General features: G+C 25.6%; 1 protein-coding gene and 1 long non-coding RNA gene across 4 annotated transcripts; both read left to right on the forward strand.

Moving 5' to 3' along the window:
• Positions 1–421: 421 nt before the first annotated feature.
• Positions 422–4448, forward strand: LOC135929124 (uncharacterized). The gene is made up of 3 exons (XR_010572484.1): positions 422–505; positions 4280–4360; positions 4410–4448. It is a non-coding gene; the product is annotated as an uncharacterized LOC135929124 (long non-coding RNA).
• Positions 4449–9077: 4629 nt separating this feature from the next.
• Positions 9078–21831, forward strand: LOC135929100 (retinol dehydrogenase 12-like). Of its 3 annotated transcripts, none has more exons than XM_065465606.1 (7): positions 9078–9176; positions 19980–20098; positions 20136–20294; positions 20695–20799; positions 20844–21092; positions 21348–21555; positions 21601–21831. In XM_065465606.1, the coding sequence occupies exons 1-7, from the start codon at positions 9103–9105 to the stop codon at positions 21710–21712; spliced, it is 1026 nt and encodes a 341-aa protein (XP_065321678.1). In that variant the 5' UTR covers positions 9078–9102; the 3' UTR covers positions 21713–21831. The 3 variants fall into 3 exon arrangements, with proteins under 3 accessions (XP_065321678.1, XP_065321679.1, XP_065321680.1); XM_065465607.1 differs by having other exon boundaries at positions 21480–21555; XM_065465608.1 differs by lacking the exon at positions 9078–9176 and adding an exon at positions 19408–19574.
• The last annotated feature ends 1161 nt before the right edge of the window (positions 21832–22992 follow it).

The raw sequence follows: 22992 nt of genomic DNA on the forward strand, positions 1-22992 counted from the left end.
AGTCATACCTGTTTTATATGCTAGTTACCATTTTTAAATAATTAACTAAGCAGCAATATTGTTTTTATTTATCATATACAGATTCTTAAAGTACATGCTTATATTTTTTATATATTAAATTTAAATAATAGGTGTTCACTGGTTAGAGCAATATTTTGATTCTACTTCTCTGCTATAAATTTACTGATATAAGAGGTACAGCATAAGAGATAAAGGTAAGCAATTTTTTTAAAACCTAATTTATATATGACATCAGATATTTTATGGTACTCTAAATTTTTATTTAATTTAGTCATACCTGTTTTATAAGCTAGTTACCATTTTTAAATAATTAACTAAGCAGCAATATTGTTTTTATTTAGCATATACAGATTCTTAAAGTACATGCTTATATTTTTTATATATTAAATTTAAATAATAGGTGTTCACTGGTTAGAGCAAAATTTTGATTCTACTTCTCTGCTATAAATTTACTGATATAGGAGGTACAGCATAAGAGATAAAGGTAAACAATTTTTTTAAAACCTAATTTATATATGACATCAGATATTTTATGGTACTCTAAATTTTAATTTAATTTAGTCATACCTGTTTTATATGCTAGTTACCATTTTTAAATAATTAACTAAGCAGCAATATTGTTTTTATTTATCATATACAGATTCTTAAAGTACATGCTTATATTTTTTATATATTTAAATATAAATAATAGGTGTTCACTGGTTAGAGCAAAATTTTGAATATACTTCTCTGCTATAAATTTACTGATATGGAATGCACAGAAACAGAAAGTACAAAGGTAAACAATTTTTTTTTAAATCCAATAATTAAACATGAAATGCAGATATTTTATTTTATTCTAAATACTTTTTCATTTGAATTTAAATGTTATCTATTTTATAAGCTAATTTCTTTAGTTAATAGTAAATAGATTATATAATATATTACACAAAAATCTTACTTCATGATGAGAAACTTTAATTCTATAGTAAGTTATGCAATGAACTATTAATTTAACATTGTATAAAGTCTGTTGACACCAATCTGTGGTATTAAGATGTTTTTAAATTTTTAGAGTTCTCAAGGAATTGTTAAATACTTGTCTTATTATTTTAGGGTATACCTCTGCCTAGTTCTCATGTAATGATATATAATATATATAATAAAGTGTGGTTTAATTAAATATTCAAAACATATTTATAGATGCTACATCTTGGAGCGATATTTTCTTCATATGCTTCATTATCTAGGACTATTGAAGAATTTGAGAATTCTAATTTTGTAAATGTCTATATAGCAAGGTCCTATCTACTAAAAGCACCATATCCTGTAGACGTTATTAATCTTTTTAAATATCGAAAAGTTTATTATTCTTGCAAATATGGTGGCACAATTCAAAAAAGCAACTCCAAGGGTATCAGAAATTCCTCAACATTTCGCAAGAAGTGTTCCTTTAAATTTACATTATACCTTAAACATAAGGACACTGGACATTACTTAGAAATTGTGACCATGGTTGATGAGCACTGTAATCATGATTTAAGTATTATTATACATTATAATAAATTAATATAACTCATATAAATAGATAGTATTACTTTCCAATCCTTACCTAAACAAAGAATGCTTTCTGTGGAGGAAAGGCAAATAGTTGAAAATTCGTTAAAACTAAAGGCAAACAAGCTAAAAATTCAGGAATCTCTTCTGAAAATGGGTAAAAAAATGACACTTAAAGATATACATAATGTCCAGACAAAAATTAATAAAACCAAGACCAATGACTTAGCAAGTATTTTTGAACTATTAAAAAGAGATAAAGGAGCCATTGTTGAGGTTGCTGAAGAAAATGATGTATTGCTAGGTATTTTCTTTCAGGACAGGATAATGCAACAAAATCTAAAAAGATTTCCTGAAGTTATGTTTGTAGATGCTACCTACAAATTAAATAATTATGGAATGCCTTTATTCATCACTTTGGTTGTTGATGGTAATGGTGAGTCACAAATCGTATCACTTTGGTTTGTACAAAGTGAGAGCTATAAGTGTGTCAAAACGATGTGTGATTATATGAAATTCCATAATAATAACTTGGAAGATCTGGAGGTTATTGTTGCAGATAAAGATATGGCAGATAGACATGCCTTTTATGATAGTTTTCCTGGGGTGAGCATACATATCTGTATATTTCATGCTCTTAGAATATTTAAGAGAGAAATTACAGTGGATAAAAGAAATATCACCTTATCTGAGGTTAAGATAGTACTGGATATATTACAAAAAATGGTCTATAGCAAGACAGAGGATATATACAATGATCTATATTCAAAACTTATTGAATTAGACATGCCTCTAGTGTCATTATATTTTAATATTAATTGGCACCATATCCGGAAAGAATGGGTGATATACTGGAGAAATGAGTCACCACATCTCCTCAATCTAACCAATAACCGGCTTGAATCATTAAATCAAAAGATAAAAAGAGTCGTTAACAAATATTCACCATTAAACGACCTTTTTTCAGATTTATCAACAGTGGTTGGTTCCCAGGCATATGAAAGGCAATTTAGAAATATAATGAGTGTAGAGAGGCAACAGATTGTAACATACGCATCATATACCCCAGAGCATGCATACTCCACTCTTTTAACCCCATATGCTTTCAAGATTGTTTTAAACGAAATTTTGCTACATAATCAAATTCAAATATTCAATATGGATACTATTTTAAACCAAGGATTCATCTGCGAAAAAGGTGTTGAATTTAAGGTAACATTGGATTCTTGTACCTGTGGATTTTTGAAATGTATCAAGCTTCCTTGTCGCCATATATTAGCACTTCATGCTACATCAAAATTCGACATTTATCTTAGTCATCTTTGTGGTGAGAGATGGACTAAAAAATATACGCAACACATTATTAATGCCACCAGTAAACACATCACAATCATACCTAAATATCTCAAAACATGATACTATTCCTTTAACAAAAAATTTATCTATCAATGATAAATTTAAAAAGGTACAAAGAATATTGCTGCCCTTTTCAGGGTTAATGTCACACCTTCCTCAAGAAATCTTTGATATATTTCTTGAAAAATTAAAAAAACTTGAAGATATTGTCCAAGGAGGAAAATATTTTGATGTTTTGGAAGTGGATCAAATGATTTTTCCAAATCCAATAGTTATGCCCAAATTTATTAACAGTCAACAAGGTATTGTTATTTTTTGTAAAATAATTTTTTAATATTAAATATAGATACAAATGTAATGATTCCAGTCATAAAAACTACAATTATGACTGAGACTGAAATCAAAGATAATGACAAAACTTTGAAGAGGCTAAAAAGTATGAAAATGCCTCTCAAAATGAAAAAAAGAGGTAGGTATAGGCAATCCGACTTATCAGTGATAGGCCTTTCGAGGAAACAGAGGAAGTTTTCAGCAAGTAACAAAATTACATCTTATATAAAATAATTTAATAAATCTAGACAAATCTCAACATAATAATCCTCTTATTAAAAATGCTATCTCCAGCACGATGTTGTCCTCAAGTAACAAAATTACATTTATTTAAGTTAATTTTATATTTAAGGTAATAATATAATACCAAATAAAATGGGGTTCAAGTCACAACCTTGCAATACTCTTGCTAAAAATGCTATGTCAGGCCCGATTTTGTTGTCCTCAAGTAACAAAATTACATTTATATAAGTAAATTTTATATTTAAGGTAATAATATAATACCAAATAAAATGGGGTTCAAGTCACAACCTTGCAATACTCTTGCTAAAAATGCTATGTCAGGCCCGATTTTGTTGTCCTTAAGTAACAAAATTACATTTATATAAGTAAATTTTATATTTAAGGTAATAATATAATACCAAATAAAATGGGGTTCAAGTCACAACCTTGCAATACTCTTGCTAAAAATGCTATGTCAGGCCCGTTTTTGTTGTCCTCAAGTAACAAAATTACATTTATATAAGTAAATTTTATATTTAAGGTAATAATATAATACCAAATAAAATGGGGTTCAAGTCAGAACCTTGCAATACTCTTGCTAAAAATGCTATGTTAGCCCGATTTTGTTGTCCTCAAGTAACAAAATTACATTTATATAAGTAAATTTTATATTTAAGGTAATAATATAATACCAAATAAAATGGGGTTCAAGTCACAACCTTGCAATACTCTTGCTAAAAATGCTATGTCAGGCCCGATTTTGTTGTCCTCAAGTAACAAAATTACATTTATATAAGTAAATTTTATATTTTAGGTAATAATATACCAAACAATATGGGACTGGATATGACAAAAGGTACAAGCACTGAACCCCTAACTTTAAAATTTGCTTTTGGTAGGTTGTAATATACACTAGTTACTATACATTTTATTTATTAAAAAAGGTCCATATTCTTCTAATAAGCAACAGAGGGGAAATACACGTATTCCATTTTTTAGTTTAAAATATATAATTTATTTTAGTGAATAAACTTGTTCATAATTATCAACCTCTCAAGATTCCATTTGTTTTCCAGCCTACAACATCAGAATGGGAAAAATATCATTCTGATAAGTTAGGCATGACTTTGATTGTGTCGCAAAATACTCAAAATCAGAAATCATTAAGCTTGGGGGATCCTGATAAGGTTGATCCAATTATAGGTGATGGAAACTGTTTTTTCAGGTATTTTATTAATAACAACTTATAATTCTAAATATTATTTTAGATGTCTTAGCAAGGAAATCAGTAATGATGAGCAATATCATCAAATAATCAGGAGTGTTATGATATCCTTTATGGTTCAAGAAAAACATATAAATTTCTTTAGCGGATTCATAGGGGATAACACAATGGATTACATTGTGAAAAACAAAATGGGTTGCAATGGCACGTGGGCCACAGATATTGAGATTTCCTGTGCAGCTACATTGCTTCAAACAAACATCTTCGTTTTTTATAATGACAAATGGCTTTTATTTCATCCATTATTTAATTCCTGAAATAAATAAATTTATTGGTTGTATCTATATAAGAAATTTAAATTATCATTATAGTATAGTTTTATCCTGTAAATAATATATTATCAAATCATTTATAAATATATATGCCTGAGGCATTTTTTATATTTAAATAAAAAGTATTATCTAGTCAACTAATTGTATTTGTGCATAAAAGTATATTTGTAACCTATCATGTAAATAATATATTATTTATTTATACAAGTATTAGTCAATCAACCAATTTATTTAAAAAAAATAATTGCTTAAATCTTAATATCAGGTGGAAAACCAACATAATAGGCATAATTAGGTGGGGTCTATGCAATCCCAAGCTACACCACTATAAATGCTGAATAATCAAACAAAATTAAAAATTATTTTGCAGATATACACTTTACCTACAAATATTAAGCTAAAATTTATACAAAAAAATAGATAATAATATTTTTTTATACAACTAGAGTATGTATAGCCCCTCACCCCTCTATGCTATAAAGGATTAAGTATTTTTTTCCTGTATTTATCATTTTAAATTATTTTATGAAAGGTAAAGAATAATTTTCTTGTCAGTTAGAACAATATAATATTAAATATTAGAAAATTTGACTATTGGTCATAGTTATTAAATACAAATATCAGTATTTATCCATGTATAATAAATAAAATTTGAACAAAAAAGATTAATGCCTTAAAAGTTGTAGTTGTAGGAGGCTTATAATTTAAGAAACCAGATAAATATAAAAAAATGTTTTTAATTCTTATTTATTAAAAAAAATATGAGTCTGAGATTAGGACAAGGCAATTAAAATTTTATAAATTAATATTTTTTGATTAAATATTAGGGTGTTTTAAAAAAAAATTGGGTTCAAATTATTTTTTAATTTGCAGATTATAAAACTAAAAATAAATTTTATGTCAAAATACATTAAAAAATTGTACCATATAAAACTTGTGAGTATATTTTTAGGAGTCTTTATTTATATTTTTCATATTAAATATGGTTACAATTAATGGGCATAATCAAAAAAGTATTTATTCATATAGCTTTGATAAACCCATATACATATCAAAGTATTTATATTCATATATAAACTATTTATAAACCCATATTCATATTTTTTAATGAGCAGTTTGTAAATTTGAATTGTTTGCTATAAGGGATTGTGTTGTGTATATTAAGCTTTGGTTATTAAGTAGGTCTTCTTGAATGTCATTGTAACCTTTAAAAAAGGTGTATCTTTACGTTATATTAGTTATTTCCTAATTCTTACCAGATTCCTAAATTTATGTCATCGTTATATTTTCAGAATTCAGCTAAAAAATTTTTTAATGATATTGATATTTGAAAATATGGCTAAGTTCATCTTATATTCCTCTTCATTATTACTCCTTAAGACTTCAATAAAAATACTTATAGGGATCTACAGTAATATTTAGATTATTAATATAAAATATTACCTTAATAGCTCAAGTAAATAAAGATTATATTTAATAAAAATTGGAAGAATTAAAAACATCCTTTAATATTTTAAATATACGAAGTGTATTAAAAAATTAAAATATAGCAGGTGTGATATTTAATTTATTCACTAAAAAAATATAGCAGGTTTTATGTTTAGTTTTTTCACTAAATATCACAGGTGTTATGTTTAGTTTTTTCACTAAATATCACAGGTGTTATATGCAGTCACGGCCGCCTTACCCTGAATTCATAGTGGGGCGATTGCGATTTAGCCGCGATAAATACAAAATATAGTAAATATCATATCGCATTCATAGTTACCGATCGCGCGATTGAGTCGCAAAAGCTAGTCGCCGCGATTTTTTCAAAACACAAATCATTTTGTATTTATCGCGAGATTTTGAAATAGTGCTTCGTTAAATACAGATTTTGGTGAATTTAGCTCAAAATTTTATTTAGCACTAAATTTAAAATAAAGGTTCGTGATATTTTTAATGAAATGATAGGGGAGAATGATTGTAAAATATAGCATTTTAATTGAAAATATATTTATGACAATACATCAGATGTTACAGTTATTAATAAAGGTTCTGTAACACTAAATCTTAATGATTCTGGTAATTAATATTCTCTAAAAACTTATATTATTTATATTTAAGAATCTATACCCAGTGTTGCATCTAGTTCTTATTATAAAAATCCTAAGAGAAAGAATAATAATATGGGTAATTTATATTTTTTAATTTTTTGATAACTTTTAAATAGATGAATATAGGGACCTAATTAAATTTGAAAAAGAAAAATCATTATTAACATTGGAATTGCTTAAAAATAAATCAACTGAATATGGAATATGTCTAATGTTGAAAGAAAAATTAGATGATTATACAAAACAGGAAAAAAAAGAATTAACAACTAGAATATTTAATGTTATAAAAGATTTTAATTGAATAAAATTATTTTGTATATATTTATGTTATTTGAAATAGACATTTTTTATGTATTTATATTATTTGAAATAAATATTTTGTGAAATACATTGAATGATATAATTATTCCCAACAGTCCTACATTAATTAAGCTTGTGAGTTTGGTAATCAATAATATCTAAAAATATATTATTTATAATGAAGGATCTTCTGTTGAATCTGGTAGTTAATATTATAAATGTCCTAAGAGAAAGTTTAATGACACTGGTAATTTATGTTTATTTGCTTTATAAAAATATTTTAAATAGATGAATTTAGAACATCTATATAACTTTTTTAGTGACATATTCCTACAAATATATTTAATGAGTTTAGACTATATTAATAATAACTTTATTTTTATTATAATATATATAAAATACAAAACAAGATATTTATATAAAATATAAAACAAGATTTTTATATAAAATACAAAATAAATATCTATAATATGGGATTTTTATATAAATATAAGCATAATAAATTTCTATTAAACTTTGCAATATTTGTTGCTGATTTAATTGATTGTGGTTTAAATAAATTTTCAGGGGGTGATTTTATTTTAGGATTAAAAGAAATAAATCTTTCCTTATCAATAATTATATTATGTAGTAATGTGCATGTTTTTATGCTTTCTTTTATTAATATTAAGATTATTTAATCTCCTCCTCTTCAATATTATTTTGTATAAGATAAATAATATGGCGGCTCTCATTTTGTGAATTAATATAATCGCTTAGCACTATGAATGTAAATCGCTGCGATCGATCCAGCTGATCAGTCGCTGCGAAATCGCGGCTTAAATCGCGATCGCAATCGCTCTCACTATGAATTCAGGGTTAAATAGTTAATGAATGCGCGTTACATAAAATTTAAACATATTACTATTTAATAACCAAATATATAATATTTTAATTTATTAATTCCTATAATATAACATATAAAAAATATTTTTCTGGATAATATATTAAAGTGGCTGTTTTTAAAAATCTGCTAAATCATCGAGCCGTTAACAGCATAAGGAGAAGCACTACATAGATTGAAAGAATGTTAGCCTTTCTTATTAGACATGGGGGTGCACTGCTGAAATTATTAGCTCAATTCCAAAGGATATTAAAATTTTAATTATAAATTGTTAATACGTTCCTTAATTATATTTTTCCCCATTATTTGATAAACCCTATTTTTTTTTGTAAATTTATATATATGCAATAATTCTTAAGAATATTTTTGTAATTTGTATATCAAATTTCAAATGTTTAAAAAATTAATACTTCTTTTACAAAGTTCTTTTTCGAGATGTTTAGTTTATGAATACGCCTATACATTATACATTTAATATTTAAAATTAATTTATATTTGAATTTGTTATTAAAAATTTCTAAGTCACTAGGCTTAATAAATCTATGTAACTTAATATATTCTTAAATGCTCTTGAAATAATCTTTATGAAAAAATTTAATCCCCCCCCCCTCCCCACCCACTGCACTAATTCCTACGTACGTAAGGAAATTTGATAGATTACTAGGGTTATGCCAAATAATGTTTAGAATAATATGAGTTATAAGTTCAAATTAGCGACATTCATAACAATCAGTAAAATTTAAAAAACTGTTTAGTCAATCTAATCTATAATTGTCACTTTATAAATTATAATATTTCATAATGCTTCCTTTAATTGATTTTGCAGATCTTCCTTGGAAATTTATAATATCTGTTGGAATCTTCTTCGCTATTAGGTTTTCTTTTCCTGTTTTTGAAATTTTATTTAATTGATTCTTATGTTTTCTTATCTTTTGTTTATTTTAAATATTTTTTATGATATACAATTTTATTAGCAATATATGATTTTGCCAGGAAAGTATTAATTTTTCTCATATTTCATAGGAAATGAGACACTCATTTGAGTAAACGGCTCCAATCTTTATTCATAATATTTTCCCTTATATTATGAAGCAAATTTATTATTAAATGCTTTTTATTGTAAAAGTAAAAATATATTTATTTTGTGTTTTAAATAGTAGTATGTTAAATGAATTTAAAGCATAATAGATTAGTTACTTTGAAATAATAACTAATATTCAAATTATAGTCAAATAACAGACAATCTAAGTTTTGTCAGATATCTCCTTTAGCACTTAATTATTTAATTGATACAAATAATTATTATTAATATACATTAAATTTGGTATTTCAATAAACACCTAATCTGTATTTTTTATTGGGACTTTAAATAAAATGCTTTTTTGATATACATTAAATTTGATATTGTAATGAATACATAATTTGTGTTTTTTATAAAATGATTTTTTCACTTTTGTTTTCATAGTATTTCACAAAAGTAAATAAGAAAAAGAATCACAAAAACTAAAGTAACTAGAAAAGTTATATATATACCCAATTTTTTTTGAAGTTATATAAATCTAATTAAATAGTAAGGCAAACTTTAGACTAGAAGAAATAAAAAAACTGATTTGAACTACATTTTAAAAAATAAGAATTCATCAATTGGTCTTAGTCTAAAACTGATAGGACTGGATATTTGGCCTTCATTGCATATAAGCTACTTATAATTCATAACAGAAATTCAATCTCCTTGCTCTTGTGGTCCTAAAAGTGCCTATCTTATAAAAAATATCTTTTTATTAATTACCATGATTATAACATACTTCTAAATTCCATGCTAAATCAAATATAAATCTTACACTCCATTGGAAATTTGAAGATCTTGTATATATTATTTTAAGATATCAAGATGCCCCCCCCCTTGTCATTCCATGTCAAATCAAACACTTTTCAGTGGAATCCTTTCATTTACAGGCATAATATATATGTTCTAGACTCAATCACAAATTGAAAATTGTATGAAAGTATATTTAGAGCAAAGCATTAGAATCTATTATAAAACATCTTAAACGTATAAAGCATGATGATATTAACCCTCTATTGCGTACATCATATTTGAATACACATACCATAAAAAAGGAATAAATTTTAATATAAAACTTTCTATAGTTTAATACACATGATGTATAATAGATACACATATATTTTATTTATTTCTATAGTTAATTTTGTCAAATTGAAAGACAGCTATTAATATAAAAATTCTAAAATACATAGTTTACAACTTTCGAATAGTTGCATTTTTTCCATTTTATAAATTATGTCATTTCTCTTACAAATTTTTAAGGAACAGGAAGTTAAAAATCCTATTAAAGGTAAAAGAAATGTTTTATATATGAATAGATTGTTATATTCATTAGTAGTATTTAAACGTGTACCCAGATACATAATGTGCACAAATGCAATGTGAATTTGGGCTTTTTTTAATATTATTAAATGTTCTTTATTTGATATCTATAGTCAAAATGTAAGTGGTTCATAAGATGAGGAAATTCTTGATTCAAGAGCAGATGTTGATTCTAGTGGAAATGCGTTATTTTAACTATTGGTATCACTACATTCCAATTTTAAATTATATTTTGTTAATTGGTTTTGTGGTATAGAACTTCAAGTATTACTCGCCCAAAAGGGAGTATTGCTACAGCGAGAGCTAATAGAATTTATAATTGCCAGTTTCCAACTGAAAAAGAATGTTAAAAGATGGAACGTATACACGCCAATACTGCGAAACTTTTTCCGCGAAATGCATTACCGCGAAAAGATATTATAGCGAATGCATTTTGCGAATGCATTACAGCGAATAATTATCGCGAATGCAATATCTCGAATGCATTACAGCGAATTTATTATCGCGAATGTAATATCTTGAATTAATTATCACGTACAATACTGATTTATATTTGACAAATGATTGATATAATTAATATGAAGTATTAAAATTATTTACTACTTATCAACTTACTTCCTAATAAATAGCTCATCTATGTTTTTATATTTTAAATATATCGGGAACCATAAATTTGTCACCTTTTGGAAGTTCCTGGCTGATAATATTTTTCCACCGATCTCTATTTTTCTAAAGAAATTATTTAAACTTTAATTATATTGTAACTCATTTAGCAAGTTCAGACCTTCAGAAAACCAGCCTAATTGACGTTTCTATATTTATTTAACGTAGCGTTTTTAAATTTTTATATCTCTAAAACACGTCACTTGCTATTTATGAAGTTTTGTATCCTCAATTTTTTTTAATAATTAGATTAAATCGTTTTTAGAAAATTTGAAATAGTAATATTGGACAAAAAATAACTTAAGATCCTCATTTATTTTTATTTATTTAAAAATAGGTTAGGCCTATTCCCATTGATCTATAGCCGGATGCTTGCTTTTTCTAATTTTTTCGTAATTATAAATTATAATGGAAAAAAAGCATATTTTGAGATCCGTAAAAAATAAATATAATTTATGTAATTAATCAATCCTTTTTTTTCTTGTATGAACCTAACAATAAACGCCAATTTGATATTAAGGGCCATATTTTACCAATTTTTTTTTCAAGTTTGTCAGATTCAAAAGGTTTAGCCTATTACTTGATAGTTTTTCGATATATGGAACCCGTCTCTTTAAAACTGTTGAACTGAACTAATGTTCCACTTTCTCCTAGAATGTTCAGGAATTAAACTTCTTTACAATTTTTCTTCTCATGCCATCATTTTATCATTATCAGATCTTCTCTTGATAAAATAATTAATTTACAAAATTACCGTATATGTTTATATTGGCTTAGCACCTTGCAAATTTAATTTATTTCAGCAAAAGCCCATCAAAAATCTTTATTTATTTTTCTTCCTGTCCCAAATTTAATTGAAAAATATAACTAAAGCATATTTAAACAATCAATTAATATAAAAATAATTTCTTTACTTTAATCCTAGAGAAATCTATTTTATTGCTTAGAATTTTTTTAATGTATTTTCAGTTAAAAAAATTAAAAGCCTTAGCCCCATTTTCAAAAAAAATGTTTAACCTAATTTTCATGAAATTGTAATTTTCAACTCCATTCTCGATATTGCAACTGATTTAATTCATTTAAGATAATGCATTCGCGATCATTTGCAATAATGCATTCGCGATTATACACTTGCAATAAAGCATTCGCGTTAATGCATTGGCTATAATAAATACGCTTTCACATTTTTGCTATAATCATTCGCCATAAAGCTTTTGTTGCAATGCATTGGCAATAATGCTTTCGCGATAATACACTCGCGATAACACTTTCGCGGTATTACATTAGCGCGAATGCATTCGCTTTAATATTTTTGCTGCATTATATTCACGGTAATGCATTCGCGATATTATATTCGCGGTAATGCATTCGCAATATTATATTCGCGGTAATGCATTCGCTATAATAATATTTCGCGTTAATCGACATTCTGTAATACATTTCGCGCTAAAATTTTTGCGGTATTGACATGTAACCGAATGGTATCACTGTATAGTATTCCATATATTTGATATAATGCTCATAAATCATGGTTAATGTATGGGCGAGATTTTGTAGCTTTATAGGTATCGGCAAAAGAACAGAAGCCATTATTAAAATTTAAATAACAGATACTCTATAAATGTAACAAAAATATGAACGCTAGCGTAAAAAAACAAATATCAATTGACACCAAATATTAAGAAAAAACCCTGGGTGTAAATTGGTTACAAAAGTGATCCAAATATGGTGTATCATGTTTTACTACAAAAAACATTGTTTTAAATTATTTCATGAAAATTAATATAAATTTATTTTATTATTTATCAAATAATAAAATTATATATCTTTATTTTGTAATAGGTTTGAAATTGAAAATATATGATATTTTTTAAACGCATTATGTATTTAAATACATACTATGAAATTTTTTTTACGGTTTAAAAATTTTTTTTAGAAAAAATTATTTTTACTTTATTAAGAGCCCTTTAAAGACAAAAATAAGTTTTTTTTAAAAAATTATATCATTTATTGATATGTCGCTCAATAGAGGGTTAAGGTAGTAAATATAAGCGATTATCAAGAGGAAATACTAAATATAATTTATTTGACAAAATTAGCAACAACAACAATTACAAATTATGATTACACTTTAATTGATTTATAACATGAAAGCCATATTCTTCTAGGAAAGTGCCATTCACAAGATAGATGTTCTAAATTTCTGGAGAGAAAAAAGGATCTAACTTCTTATTCTTTTTACGCTAACTAAAAAATTCTTTGTGTTTCGGCTAGCTTAAGTGAAAGATTTCTCTACCGCTAGGTTGACATTGAACTTAAGGATAGTGTTGTTAAACGGCTCGATTTGAGCCGATTTTTGAAGACGGCTAACTCAATATTTTAATCAAGAAAAATATTAAACAAGCCTAAAGATTATGGTCATAGGTGGTATAAAGGTTTGGACATCTTTTAGCGAAATCTCAAGGTTTAGGCAATATTTTTCTGGCGAAAATATTGGGTTAGTCGTAATTTAAAATCGGCTCAATTCGAGCCGTTTAACAAAACTATTCAAGGAGATCATCATTATATCTGGAAAATTGAAAAGAATTATTTTATAACATGATAATTATAAAATCTATTTTGAATTTATAATTAGTTTCTCTTCAATAAAGATCTAAAAATATTCCGAGATATCTGTAATGTAGTTAGTGTATTTAATTTTTCTTAAAAAAATATGTTAAAAAAATTTATAACTGCACGATTTACGCAGACTATGTAATGGGCGGTTAAAAATCGGCGCGCCGCCTATTAGATTTTAAAACTCGCACCAGCCGCCGATAATTTCGTCGGCGCACACGACTAGGTTCAGTCCAGTTTTTTTATTTTAAATATTGATAATTTATGGTAAGGATAATAATTTTTGCTATATTCTGTAAGGTAAATAAAAAATATGAGCAGTAAATGAATATTAAATGATTCATTATATGATTTTTGAACTGATTAATATAGATATAATTTAAATATATTTTTTTTATCGTACCAGCTTGGGCCTAGCCAGATTTGTAATTTTTTTCCATTTCTGAGCCCAATCTGAATTTTTAAAATTATGCAATTTTACAGCCTTCTTTAGGCCATGTCAGATATATATGCTATTATTAGAGTGGGCAGATTTTTAATAAAGATTCTATATATTAGTGTTCTTAAATAACTCTATATAGCAGATTTAAAATTAAGATTTTTGCCAAAATAATATTACATAAGCCTTGAGATTTTGAACAGATATCCAAATCAGTGTTGTTAAGCGCTACTTTTTAAAGTGACATGCTATTACTACCGCTATTTTACAAAAAAAAGTAACTCGTTATTTGCTATCTTTTACTCAGCTTTAGATTTTTTTTAAAGATTTTTTACTTATCTCCACATAAAAAATGTTGGTATGAAAATATGAATATCATTCAAAAAATATATAAAATATTTTTTATTGCTTCAATATTAATAACATTTCTATTCTGTCACCCCCAAGTAGAGTGGCGACCAGAAAGTATAAGCTTTGCCATACTAATTGTCCAACATAGCACTTGAGGGCAATGCAGTATTAAACTAATACATATTTTTTTATATAAGAAAAATCATCAAAATCATTCATTTGAGTATTTTTAGTAGTGTTGTTAAACAAAACGCCTAACTCAATATTGTAGCCAGAATAATATTACCTAAGCCTCGAGATTTCAATAATATATGTCTAGACCTTTGTTCCTTCTATGAGCAAAATCTTCAGGCTTGCGTAATATTTTTCTGAATGAAATATTGAGTTAGTCGTTTTTAAAAATCGGCTCAAAACGAGCCGTTTAACAACACTAATTTTTAGATTTAATAAATACTTATAGAGAATTTTCATTAGTATTATTATTTATTTCAAAAGAATTATCTTCAGTAGGTAGCGTTTTTGATCTGGCTAGGTTATCCTGGTTTGGTATAGTATTACCTTTGGATTCAGTCAGATTATTTTGATATGGCTAATTCAACTTGAATCTAGGGTGAACAAGAGCAGCTATCAGTGCTCTCTACACTTTTCGAGCGATGGAAGCAGACCCCCCCCCCCCCATCTGAATAAAGAGTTAAAGTACATGAGATAGTAGGAATGTTTAATAAATATTAATATAAAATTGATAAATTAAGGAAATCAGAAACTTTTTAAAGTAAATATAATTAAGGTAAAATTAACAAATTCTAGTCTGACTCATAAGTCTCAGAATCATAATCAGAAAGAAAGCTAAATAATGTATTAATATAAATATTTAAAAAAATAAAAGTATTCTCACTTATTGCAAATATAAAAACATATTGCAATTCCTCAATATAAAATCATTTATATTCCACATTAAATCATATTAATTAATTATTTCATATTGCACTGGGCCGGGCCTGCAGGTCTCTGATTTATAATATGATTAATTATAGGAGGATATACCTCAACAGTATAGTCAATCGGATCTGTGAGCGTATATCTTATTCATCGCTGTACATTCTCCTTGTTCGACTTTTTATATTTATCCAAATGCCATTAGTAACTATATCAGAAATCTTTTTAAAAAATTTGTTACCATTTTTATAAATTTTAAATGAATGCAGAAGACTTAGCATCTTTGATCATTTTCCTAGATGATAAAATATAATTCTGACAAATCTTTAGATTCTTTAACCACTAGGTCATGTTTACATCCCTCATTTTAGCCATAATATAAATATTTCGAAACTTAGACACTTTTTTAAAAACTTGACTTGAGTTTAAATGGTAAAATTCACAGATATTTTCATTATTATCCTTAACAAATGTCTTTTCTACCATTCCCTTTGGTGTAAAAAAATTATGTTTGGTTTAATAATTTTATAGATTCATTATTTTAAACGACATAATGATCAAATCAAGTGCAACATAAACTGGTTTTATAGCTAAAATAAAATATTATATTTAATAATGAAAGTATGTATACCTCTCCTTTTTGGATTGTATTGTTTGAAGTCTATAACTTTCAAAAACAAAAGGTTGATTTCTCCCCTTCATAAATTCACTGTCATTATCTATTAGGATTAAATAATAATACAAGATAATAATTTAAATTACATTTTTCAAATTAATCAGGCAATCATTGCCAATTGAATTTGATTTATTGCAAACCCTATGTCCTTTTAAATGGTTTTCCATTTTATACAAGCCAAAAATAACATAAAATTGTTCTATTCTAAAAACATTAGCACTCGCCATGGTAGAAGTAGCAGAATCTTCAGAATCTTTTAAATTTATCAAAGCTGCCCTCACAGCATTATAAAGTAGGAAAAATTTTACAATCGCTTTATATGATGATAGTCTGCTTCTATAAATATAAAATAAACATGTTAAATCTAAACGAATAAGATACGAGTGGTATTTTTGGTAAAAATTGTTGTGATTGGGTCAGTACATCACTCTTACATGCTTTGGACTGCATTGAGATAGAAATTAATTACAATTTCTGAGTAATAATGCCCATCCCTGATGTCTTTGTTTGAAGAACTGCACTGGAAAGAATTAGTAAAGGGGTCTTAATACTGGTAGATCTATTATTTATTATTTTAAAATATTATTTTTCCATAGATATCATATTATATCAAGAACGTTGGTCATTAAGAAATTTACTTCATTGTTTGGATACGATAAAATTTGTGTTATCTGACATAAAAAAAATTTTCAAAAGATAATATTAATATTAGCGATAAATGTGAAATCATTAAGCAATTGAAAAATAAATTTGAAATAACACATTTACTAAATGAAAAAATTGAGATATTGACAGTTTTAACAAATTCTTGGACCTTAAAAACAAGAATTTTCAACGACTGAATCCATGGCAAGGATTGCAAAAAATTGATCAAGGAAAAGGGTGTTTTATTGATAATTCGAAATTCATATGCCTATTAAAACCCGTTTTATATCAATAAAGGTTAGAAAAAGAGAACCAATCAAAGAAAATCTAATTTTATGCTATCATAAGGAATTATATTTTAATATTAAAGAAACTTATATTGATATAAAAGTGAGCTTTAATAATTACGGATTTATGACCAATTTTTTTTTTCTAAACTAAAAATGATTGGTTTTCTTAAAATCAAAATTTATCAGATTTTTATTTCCTGATGGTGTAGTTATCAATATATGAATTCATAATCTGGGCCATTGTGAACTTGAAGTTGGAAACAAGCGGAATGACATTTTTTTGTAATAGCTCATGGCAATCGAAAGAGCTAAGCATCCATATGAGAATCAAATACACCTTAAATTCATTTAATTTTTATAAAACATATATAACTGGAATTAATTACGCACATATAAAAGATAAATATAAAAAATACCTTGTTCAAAAGGTCATACCCAGTCCGGGAATCAGAAGTTTCATATTTTTATGCCCCTTAGGGAAAATTAAATTAAGGTTGAGCTATTTTCATATTGTGAAAATTATTAAATTTACAATATAAATTAAATTTTGTTTTCAAGAAATTATAATCAAAAATTGATTTGTATTTTTTTAGTTATTTTTACGTGAAAAATTCAATTCATCAAATAAATTAACCAAAGTTCTCCCCCCTCCCCTTTTTCCCCTAGATCATAAATAACTATTTTAAACATAAAATATTTGATAGCTTTTAACTTATATTATAATTATTGATTAATATCAAATATTTATTTAGAATATTTGCAATAGACTAATAAGTAAAATGCCAAATTTCCTAAACTTGAACTGCCCAACTTAAAATTTGCTTATTTATTTATTAATCCTATATCTATATATAAAAAAAAATTGCGAGAAAAAAACATCCGATTTAATTTTATGACCATTTCCGGTTTTGACATTTAAAATTTTTTAAAAATAATTAACATTATATAACTTTAAAGGTCAAACATTAGGTTATATAAAGAAATTTAAATGACGCTTCTAGCTCATTTATATTCAAATATATTTAAAATGCCCCATTTTTTCGACATTTAGAGGCCCGTATCTCAGCCGCTGTTTGAAGTTGGAGGCTAAAATTTTATATTTTCTTAGTTATAATTTATACAAACTCTTGTGAAATTTTAGAAAAATCTGAGGGGTAGGGTTGAAAATCGTGTTTTTTTTTATTTGTCATGTATTTGCTGGATATTTTTATATCGTTAATTATTTTTCATATGACCAGTGTTGTTAAACGCTACGCGCGCTATTGCTACCGCTATCATTTTCAAATGAGTAGCGCGCTATTAGCTACTTTTTACGCTATTTTGATTTTTTTTAAAAATATTTTTTACATAACTTTATTTCCACAAATAAAATATTGGTATAAAAACATGACTATAATTTATTACATACACATATATATATAATTTATTTAATATTGTTCTTTAATAATAATAACATTTTGATACTGTCACCCCCAAGTCTAGAGCGACGATCAGAAAGTATAAGCTTTACCATACTAAATAATCGTTCAGCACTATCACTTGAGGGCAACGCAGTATTAAATTTATTAAACACACTTTTTATATGAAAAAAATCATCAAAGATATTTAAATGAGTATTTTTAGATTTAAAAAAGCTTCTAGAGGTTCAATTTATTATTATTATTATTTATTTCAAAAAAAATCATCTATGGAAGGCTGCGGTTTCGATCTTGCTATAGTATTAGTATCGTGGTTAGGCATGGCATTTTTTAACGTTACCATCAGCCTATAAAGTTGTCCTTTAGATACAGTCAAATGAATGTATGGCCAATTTAATTCGAAACTAGGATGAATGATAGCAGCTATTACATTATCATACAGATCTATCTGGAAACTAATTTATAAAAGCGATTGTATTAATTATAAAATAAGAAGAACACCTTTTTAATTTTCAAAATTTAAATTTATCTGAGATTTAGATACATTTATAAAAAAATATTAAAATAGCATTAAATTATGGTAAATAAAGATTTTAAAAATATAATTATTATACACAAGGTAATTAATAATATATTAATTTTGAATTTTATATTAATACTATATATTAATATTATAGATTGTGTTGTAAATTAAGCCAATTTAAATTATGGCTAATCAAGCAATAAATCATTCATTTTATATAATTGTATAATAGAAAATAAAAATAAAGTTTTGACCTTTTCTCGCCTTTTAGCATAGACTCTACCAGTGGTTGGCAAAATTTTCTTGCATCGAAACCGATATCCAATAGTAATTTTTTCTTCAAGATTAAAGTATTTTTTGAATTTTGGGAAAGGATAATCTATATTTTTCTCATTTTCCAAAGAAATTTAGCTACCTTCAACAATCTCACACATTTTTAATAACTAGATATAATGTATATTTTAAATATAAATTTCAAAATTAAATTAAATAAAAAGATTATAATTTTAGATTTAATAAAAAATATATTTTAATAATTTTTAGATGTATTTATTATGTAAAATTGAGATTTCTAAATTAGTAGCGAGCTACTGCTATCGCTATTTTCTAAAAAAAAGTAGCCAGCTAAAGCTACCGCTACTTAAAAAAAGTAGCGCATAAATTTTTTTAATTATAAACTTGTGTAATAATGAAAAAATTTTAATGAAATATTTTTGAACATATAAAATAAAGAACTTATTTTCGAGGAACAAGATATAATAGCAAAGAAAACCTAGATGGGAAAATTATTGTTATAACAGGTGCAGATTCTGGAATCGGTTTTGAAGTTACTAAGGATTTATTAAGTCGAGGTTAAAATTTACAAAAAAAAAATTGACAATTAATTAGGCGCAGTAATTATCATGGCTTGTCATAATATTAAAAATGGCGAAATGGCAATTGAAAAATTGAAAGAAGCCAAATGTTCAGTCCAAAATTTGATTATTAAACAGATAGAACTTGCCTCATTTCATTCGGTCAGAGCTTTTGCAAACGACATTAACAAAGGTATATAAATATAGCGGAAGTTCATTATTTTAGAAATTTTATAAAGGATTTATTAAAATTTCTTGTTTATTAATTGGCTTTGAAATGAATTTTAAGTAAAAAAGTTAATATAGCAAATCAGAAAGTATTAGTATTAATAATTATAAATAAAGACTATTCTTTGAGTTTTCAAATTTATATGCCAAATTAATCTGCTGACTTTTCGAAATTGATGAATTGTTTAAATTTTATTTTGTATAATAGGTATATTATTTATTTAAATTACTTATATAACATAAGAAAGTTTAACTATTTATTTTTCAAAAGTAACTTTAAAAATACTATAATAGACAAAATTTTCTTGCTATTGCATTAATAATTATAAACCATAATTTAAAATTATAATAAAAAAATTTAATAGAATATGAAAAAATTGATGTCCTTATTAATAATGCTGGAATTATGATGCACCCTAATAAGTTCACCGAAGATGATTTTGAAATTCATTTTGCTGTTAATTATTTAGGTTATTTAAGGTTTTAATCAAAAATTAAACATTAATATATACAGCCCATTTTCTCCTATCTTTACTATTATTAAAACCTTTAATCAAATCTAATAACGGAAGAATTATAAATATGACTTCAGTATCTCATCGAATTGCCAGACTGAATTTGAATTGTATTGAAAAGAAAAAAGATTCTATAATAAAAACAGATGATCAATCAAACTCAGTTATATTGGAACCTCGCGATTATTTTGCCATGAGTAAATTGGCTATAATGTTATCAACCCGAATTTTAGCAAAGAAACTAGAAGGTATTTATTTTAAAAAATATAAATCATGACAAGTTGGTATTCATATTAATAACAATTCTGAATTTCTAGATATAAGATTTTTATCAATTAATTTTTTAAAGTAAATATTAATACAATTATTTTTAAACATTCCTAAGATTTATGAATAACATAAAATAGCAAATGCTACCTGAATAAGTTAAAATTTTATGCTCAAAATTCATTGAAATTTTAAGGATTCAAACCTAAATTATTATAATTACTAAAAATTAACAGGTCATAATGTCTCAGTAAACACATGTAATCCTGGAATTTGCTTTACAAATATTATGAGATACATGCCATTTTATACAAATTCAATGCTATACATATTTTCATTCCCATTCTTATGGTTTTTTATGAAAACAGCCAATGATGGTGCTCAAACCGTTATATATTGCGCTATAGAGAAGACTATTAAAGATATAACTGGGAAATATTTTCGGTAATAAATTATATTATTTCTAATATTAGAAAAAAAAACTATTAGTGAATGTGATATTGCCGAACCTGGATTAAATGTAAAAGATGATGATAGCTCAAATAATTTATGGTTAAGAAGTCTCGAAATGTGTAAAATAACAAACATACCAATTTTATAATTTATTTTACATCACATTATAATAAAAATATACATGTTTTAAGTTAATTTATAAAAACTCAACCATTTTCGTGATATAAAACAACACAATAAAATCAATGGTAATATTATATTACATAATATATATTGACTAATGGAAAGTCCGATATCTAACCAGCTTCCTTCATTTTTTATACAAAAAAAGAAATACATGCATAAAACTTGTAAGATTGTGATAACATATATATTTTTATAAAAAGATGATAAATTTATGTCTTTACCATCGAGTTTATTTTGGTAAATAATATCAGGCAATAAATTTTTAATGGTTACATAATGGTTAGTTATAATAATAATCGGTAAAATAATTTTTATAATTATAATGGAGGCCATTATAAATGGCTTAAATGCACTCACTAAACATACACAGTATGCAGGATCAAATGAGTTGATGCTAGCAATATTACCGATTCCAAAAAACGAACTGAAAATCATGACAATAAATTGAAGAGAAAAGATTATATGATGTATAAGTATATTAAGTACATTATCGTTATTTGATACAAATATGATTTGTTCTTTGTAAGAATTAACCCAATTTTTGAGCAAAAATGAAAATAGAACCAAAAATAAAAACTCATATGATACGGATACTAAAGAAAACAAGCTAAATATAGCTGTGTTTATATAATTTAATTCAGTAAATAAACGCTCTTGTTCGCAGTAGTCAATTAACTTGATGTATTTTAACAATTTTAATCTGATATGACTATATCTCTGGCCTGTAAAAGTAGTTTTGAAAAATAATGGAATGGTTGTAGAAGTGAATACCAAAACCCAACTTGGTATATTAATAAATATGTATCGATAAAAATATCTATTTATACAATCATTACCATGACACGTGTTAAAAATGCCACCTCGACACATAATTATGCAAAACCCAGAAAGAAAAGTAATTATCAGGAGCCATATATCAGAGAATGCCATTTTAGAGGGATTAAGCTTTCCATTAAACTTTTGTTGCATTATTTTTAAAAAATGAGTATTTTTTATTATTAAAATAACCCAACTTATTAAAAGTAATCCTAAGTTAGTATTATATTGTCCAGGAAGTTTTAAAAAATAAAAAGGGGTTAGTGATAAACCGTAAACGATGCATTTCATATTTAATGAGTTCACTCTTTCATTTAAATAAAAAGAAGACAGAATGTATTCAAACAAACAAATAACCATCCATCTTCGATCAAAGAATGAATAAATTAAAGCGTATATAGTTATGATGATATTAGAAGCAATTAT

Source organism: Gordionus sp. m RMFG-2023, chromosome 4, assembly GCF_954871325.1.
Source record: "Gordionus sp. m RMFG-2023 chromosome 4, tfGorSpeb1-WG-v2, whole genome shotgun sequence".
Lineage (NCBI taxonomy): Eukaryota > Metazoa > Nematomorpha > Gordioida > Chordodea > Parachordodidae > Gordionus > Gordionus sp. m RMFG-2023.

Bases quoted from the DNA above. Each gene is read 5' to 3' on its own strand.
- LOC135929100 (XM_065465606.1), top strand. From the start codon at position 9,103: ATGCTTCCTTTAATTGATTTTGCAGATCTTCCTTGGAAATTTATAATA. The intron at 20,295-20,694 runs GTATATAAATAT...AAAATTTAATAG, and splicing joins TGCAAACGACATTAACAAAG to AATATGAAAAAATTGATGTC. The intron at 21,093-21,347 runs GTATTTATTTTA...AAAAATTAACAG, and splicing joins TTTAGCAAAGAAACTAGAAG to GTCATAATGTCTCAGTAAAC.